A 6,630-nucleotide genomic window follows, 5' to 3' on the forward strand; every position below is an offset into this window, starting at 1 on the left:
CAACCCGATTAACCCGTATAACATTTAAATAATTAGTTGTTTTAACAAAACATAATGGTATTTAAGGAAGAATTAAGGACCATAGAGGTTGTCCAATAGTCTATTCAATAATTTACTCCTATTATGTATTTATGTAGTTAAATCCTTGCTTGTTCAATGCCTTATTTCATTTGATACAAAATTGAAGCATTTATCAACAAAAGCAAATTTTAGTAAGCATGCGAATAAACTATCAAACCGATTGCTAACCATTTAGAAATCATATGGAATAAACCGTGATCAAAACCATTTAAAACCGTGAAATCGACACCGTTTGAAAACCCTGGAACCGAAACCTTTTACTAAAGGTTGCGGTTCTAAAAAGTGCAACTGTTTAGTAAATGGTGTGGTTTTGGTTTCAGCCAAATAAATGTGAACCAAATTGAACCACACCATATACACAGAAACCAAACCAATTAACACCCTTAACTGATTGTGAATTGAAGCCGCAACAGTTTTTATATTGTTGAGGAACTCATTTACTTATTGTGAATTGAAGCCACAACCACTTTTATATTGTTGAGGATTAATGTCTTATATTATGTGTGTTGTTGCACGATTCCGGGTGACGCGAACGTGCGCAACACAGATTAGAAACTGGCCCAGAGGGAACTCCGGGAGAAGGCTTCGATGCCAAAGTCAGTTATGGGTGTGGGGACCTCATGTGAGGGTAGGTCATGAGGTCGGGAGCCCTTATTACTAGTCGAAGAGGTTGGCTCATGCTCATGCTCATACAAATGAGATCGTGGTGCGACCTCTCGACCATTGACTGGTCAACGAATGTATGGTATATCAATGTGATTTTGTGTTATGGATTGCTTTTAAAGTTTGTCGAGAGCCCTTATGGTTTGAGGCTCAAAGGAGTCGGCTTTCCCGACTACATCCCTCCTTTGTTCACATGGGATAATATCAAAAATTGTATTTTCCTTTAAATTGGTAACAATGGAGGTTGTCAAGTTTATAGGAAATTCTTTGTAAAACAGAGGCCCAAGAAAGAGAGCTTGTAGCATTGTTCTTTATTTTTAATGAAGACGTTCTCTTCTCACCATAGATGTGGACACTTCACCGAACTACGTATATTCTTGTGGTGATCAATTTCTAGCTTCAGTCATAAATTGCAGTTAAAGGTAGGACATTTCTCTAGGATAATAAGCTCATGAGCTTGATCTTACTTTAGAATCAAGGGACGAAAGAACACTTCCATCTCTAAGCTTAGCTCAAATGTAGCTTGCTTTTTTTGCCTATCAAATCAGATCACATATTCTATGATATATCATTTTGTCATAGACATGTATTCAGTCTAAAATTTGGATGTTCCTGCTCGTGCCTGGAGAAAGAATGGGCATGACTCCCCCTCTCCCCATTTTATCGTAATCCTGAAAATCAGTGTGAAACCAAAATATTGTGGTTGCTTGATTGTTCTTTCCCTTGTTATTCTATTTTATATATTTGAAGCTAGCTTATCTTTGTTTTAATGTGAAAATGTTTCAGTTTTTACATATATCTGCCACATGGCAGTCCACCTGGCAAGCCAAATTTGGTGCACGGTTAGCCAACACGGTTCCTGTCTACCTATTAAATATTAACAAAATCCGAATTATAACATATATAAAACCAGTCAAGGTTGGAAGATGTGGTCAAATTTTGAAAATACAGAGGAACAATCCATTTCAAGTTGGTCAAACGATTGAGTTTTAAGGCTTTAAGTACCATATTATACCTATAATTAATCCAAGATGGGCCTTCGTATCCACTTGGCTGGAAATTGCCATATCACATGCCACATGACCAAAATTAGATGGTGCATGTTGGAAAGAAAAGTCCCACATCAGATGTCTTCTGGGATTTATTGTCCCTTTATATATCTGAGTCCCTCTACTCAATTGTTCGAGCTTTTCGGTTGGATATTTACATGGTACCTTATGTTAAGGGTGCGTACGAGGAAGCATCCACGAAGATGTCATTTTAATTTCATTGGTGGTAGACCGATCATTTCACCACCCCATGTGCCTGGACGCATGGGCACACTCTCCCCCCACAAAAACCTTTTTTCCTAAAACCAAAATAAGGATCACCTACTTAAATGCAGCTTCACCAGAAGGTAGTTGCCAATTAGGAACATCACCTACTCAAATGCAGGTTTGAGTAATGAAACAACTGGGGGATTTAAAGAAGTAACAAATCAAAAACCCTAGGCTTCCACATCAAGGTTCACCCACTCAAATGCAGCTTGATCCAGGATGAAGTTATCACCAAGGAACAATCACCTACTCAAATGCAGCTTGATCCATTACTTAACAATTAGAAACTATCTACCTGATTCCCTATTATTTCTTCACCACTATTTACAGGCTATAGCTATAGATCAAAGTTGGACTTGCAATGCTGCAATTTTCCGTCATGGGCAAAGCCTTTCGTTATGATCAACTAAACAACTGAACCTGCTTTGGCTTTTGTTCAAGGGGAATGATACTGATGTAATACAATTTTCTGTTGGAACATATCTCAGGCAAATTGTGGCTACACTGCACTCTTTTCATCCCAACAGAACCAAATACTGAAACTTGGGTTCCTCTGGAAGTCTAAACCTTCTCCTAGTCTCCCTAGTAATACATTATTTACTTGTACTTACTGTAGCTAAATCAAGGGGTAATCTTTAACATGTGAGAAGCCAAACCAATGTCAATGCACAGTTCCTGTATATAAGAAAGCATATTTCATGTGCATCACAAATAGCTGATGTTCTTCATAGAAGATACAAATAACAGAGAATAATTTACTAGCATATGTACCAAGTCCAACCATTTTCTGCAGACAAACAAAGAAAAAAAGGCATTCTTAAACTATAATTTTCAAACGGGTACACAGTATTAGATATGTATTGTTTGATGAAATTTAGTACTTGGAGAGCCAGATCACATCAAGAACGGTAGAGATTGCAAGCACGAAGCAGCTCAAGAAAGCAAAGCCTACAGACACAGCAACGTGGTCACAGAAGCGACGTAGTGGCTTACAGAAGTCGGGGAGCGGTGTATGCCTGATTCCAGTTCGGTTCAGATTGGTCACTCCAGATGCAGCTGATGCTGCACTCATCATTGCATATGCAAAGACCTGCAGTAAGTAGGTATAATCAGTTAAGAAAGAGAACACTCAATTCCTGCCGCAGGTTCTCTGTCACATGCATACTTCTCTTTCGCTTAGCAAATTTTAATCCAACAGGCTACTATACTCAATACCACTTGTGACTCAAAACCTGCCTTGGACAGATCAAAACCTCTATACTTGGCCATCAGTTCATCTGGCATGAATCCCATTGACCAAAATTGAGTACCAACCTTGTTCCTGGTTGAGCTTAAGAACTGGGTTTCCAGAATGGTCCATTCATTTACATAATTTCTGGCTAGATTTTGGTTGTAGGAACATGTCTTGAATCAGAGAATTCTACTATGGATCCAAGAAGCATAATATAGATCTTCTATAATTGATGGTTGGTCAAAAGACAAAATCCAAATGCTTGTAGAATGTAGCCAAAAGGAAGAACAATATCGATACCAATCAAACTGGTATAATCTTTCATAAGTGATTTGTTACATCCAAGATTATGCCTAAGCAGATCCTAAACATGATGCAGCATCTGTACAGACAATTGACGTTAGAGAGATCTCCTTCACTTGGCTAACCAATACCCCAATACTTTGGACTAAGAAATGCTGGATGACTATGAGAAACCCAGAAAATTCTGGGCCCTGAACATCTTAAACCGTCTAACATTCACCCATCTTTTATGTATATCAAATGAAAAAGATTACTGGTACCCATTTTAGACTTTCCTGTCGATCTCAAACATAGAATTCCAACATAAATCTTTTGAAATGCTAAAAAGAAATAGTAAAGATGCTGATTTAGCACCCAACTCAACTCAACCTACCCCACCCAATCCTCTTGGATCATCAATTTGTTCGAAAATTGAGCTAACCCCAAAAAGAAAATAGATATTATCATGCAACAGTTCTGCCCTTCCTCACACTTGCCAGTTCACATGAGAAATTCCAGACAAAAGTACCTCTTCATGTAAAGATTGTGAATTACAGGTTGTTCGATCAACTGAAATAAAAATGGGGAACTTGTGTTTTTGTATTGTTTACGTGTGGGAATCAAAGCATTTAATTTCTTCCTTTTCTATTTTGAATTTCGTTTGATCCCTCCAAAACTTCTCATCACATTCAATGCAATTTAATCCACCAAAACCAACTAAAGTTCCCTATATTGACCAAGACCAATATGTCCACAATAACAGATAAAATTACAGATATTAACCACTCATTACAGGATTGCCACTAAGGCCATGAACCCTGTTCACTGCGAAGGCCACGGTGAAACCCTGGTGAGCTTACGAGAAGCAAGGAGGCCATTAATCATACTTTTTGGATGAAACAGAAGAAAAATAGGAAAGAATGCGAAAGAAAGAGACTGGGTTTTACCTGATCGCCCGCAAAAATAAGCCAAGCGTGATTCCGTGAAGGAATTACCGGCAACTTCTTGTACAGCTTCGACAAACTGAGAAGGAGTTGCAGCAGTGAATGGGCGGCAACAGCTGCAGATATTCCGAGCAGATATCTACCCAGAATCCAGAATGAAGTGAGGAGAAGACGAAGAGAAAATGAGGTCACAACAGAGATCGTTACTCTTTGTGATTTCAAAATTAAAATCCCCAAACATCCATGACTGAAATGGAAGTTTTGGGGCGGGGAGTAAATTTTTGAAGAAAATCCATGACTGCTACTATAAAAGTGCTTAAGCTTTAAGGGCAATCGATAAATCTCAGTTTAGTCAAAGATAAATACTAAGTAAATCGTTCACGGGTCTGTTCTGTTTCTTCACATTCCAATTAAGAACCCGAGAGAGAGAGAGAGAGAGAGAGAGAGAGAGAGACGTTGCAATCCTACCCAAGGTCGGAAAGAGAAGGAAATTGTAGTAATCTGAAATAGAAATGCATGAGATAGTGAAGAAACTTACTCAAAGGAGTCGGCGAAGGACCACTTGGAGTAGACAGGGAAGCTGAAGCCATAGATGGAGACATTGCCGGATTGTTTAGCCGAAGCCATGAAACACAGAGAGATTATAGAAGAGAGAAGACAAAAGAAGCGCAGGATGATGTGAGCCATGTCAGTCTTGCGACGAGCTCTGTTATCAGACCCGGAAACCAAAGGCCCACTCATGGTTGTACTCTCCGCTGCAAACTTAGCTTCCGGCATCTGAATCCCAACCTCCGATGGGTTTTTCCGGCCGTTCACCATATCCCCCGATCGATCAAAAACACAAACACTGAAACACTCAGAGTCTAGTACTCTTACCTGTTCCTCTATGTTTGTTATTTATACTGATTTGTTAATGGTTGGGAGAAGAGAAAGTAATGGCGCGGGGTTTTAAAGGAGAGAGAGAGAGAGAGAGAGAGAGAGAGAGAGAGAGGCGCTTGAGACCAAAATCGTGACCCGTGACTCAGCAGTGAACAGTGAAGAGTAGTAGCAGTAGTAGTACGAGTACCATGGAAATGATGTTTTTGTTTGTTTGTTGGTTTTTTCGTTTCAGGATTTCTTGGTTTTTGTTCTCTCAGCCTTTCCTTTGTGCTTCACGCTGAACCTTTGGCCTGATCATGGTTCTAAATATTAGTATCGGATTGGTTATATCGTATTAATATAGGCTCCAATTGAGACCTAATCGGTTCAGATTGATTACAAATATCGTTTTAGAGGTAAAATTGTAGAAAAAAATTTAACTTTTTTGAATCCATTGATATATTTAAATCTTTGTCTATCTCTTTTTTCCTCCCTTTAAAAAATTCCCCTATATGACTATATCCCTCTTGTCCCAGTTCTCTCATTGGTGGAACAGTTAACTCTAAAAAAAATTGACAGCATAATTAACCAATAACCAGGTTTCAAAACGTTAGCTCTTACAACCAGAGTTAAATTAAGGTATCAATATCGGTATCATTATAAATATCAATACCCATATCATTCTTAGCGAATTATTAATTCGTTGTCATTCTCAATACCCAGATATCAATACCTACATCCATGCTTAGGACATAATCTTTTTAAAGTTCATTTATTCTAATAAAGCTTTTCATTTATCTTAAAACTAAATAGGTAAACTTGTTAGCCCATTTTTCTATGACATCGAAAGTTTTATAGGATAATCGTCAATGAAGAAAACTGCTTTACAACAACCTACTTTTGCAACGTTAAGTGTGATGTGGTAATTTCAATTGTTTAGACACTTGTCAACTTTCTCTTTTAAGATCGCAACGGGTTAGAAGTAAATGAAAAGAGATGAAACGAAAACATGATCGAAATGAAAGCTTTTGTAATCATTATCAATGATGATCTTGTGTAACTCACGAAACTACACACACGAAACACTTTACATCTAGAAATTTAGTTTTAGAACCCGGCGGTTTTAATAAATGTCGACGTCCAAAAACAAATCCTTCAACTTTAGACTCCATCTGATGGAATTAAAGTGAAAGGAAATGAAACTAAAACAAAACCGAAGTGAAAGCTTCTGTAAAATTTCCTAATCATCATGTAA

The 6,630-nt window shown here is 38.1% G+C and overlaps 1 protein-coding gene across 1 annotated transcript; it reads right to left on the minus strand.

Moving 5' to 3' along the window:
• Positions 1–2,738: 2,738 nt before the first annotated feature.
• LOC122063823 (CASP-like protein 3A1) lies at positions 2,739–5,472 on the minus strand. The gene is made up of 3 exons (XM_042627528.1): positions 5,056–5,472; positions 4,521–4,656; positions 2,739–3,150 (listed from the first exon to the last, which is right to left on the minus strand). The coding sequence occupies exons 1-3, from the start codon at positions 5,334–5,336 to the stop codon at positions 2,935–2,937; spliced, it is 633 nt and encodes a 210-aa protein (XP_042483462.1). The 5' UTR covers positions 5,337–5,472; the 3' UTR covers positions 2,739–2,934.
• Positions 5,473–6,630: the final 1,158 nt, after the last annotated feature.

Source organism: Macadamia integrifolia, unplaced genomic scaffold (assembly GCF_013358625.1).
Source record: "Macadamia integrifolia cultivar HAES 741 unplaced genomic scaffold, SCU_Mint_v3 scaffold1467, whole genome shotgun sequence".
Lineage (NCBI taxonomy): Eukaryota > Viridiplantae > Streptophyta > Magnoliopsida > Proteales > Proteaceae > Macadamia > Macadamia integrifolia.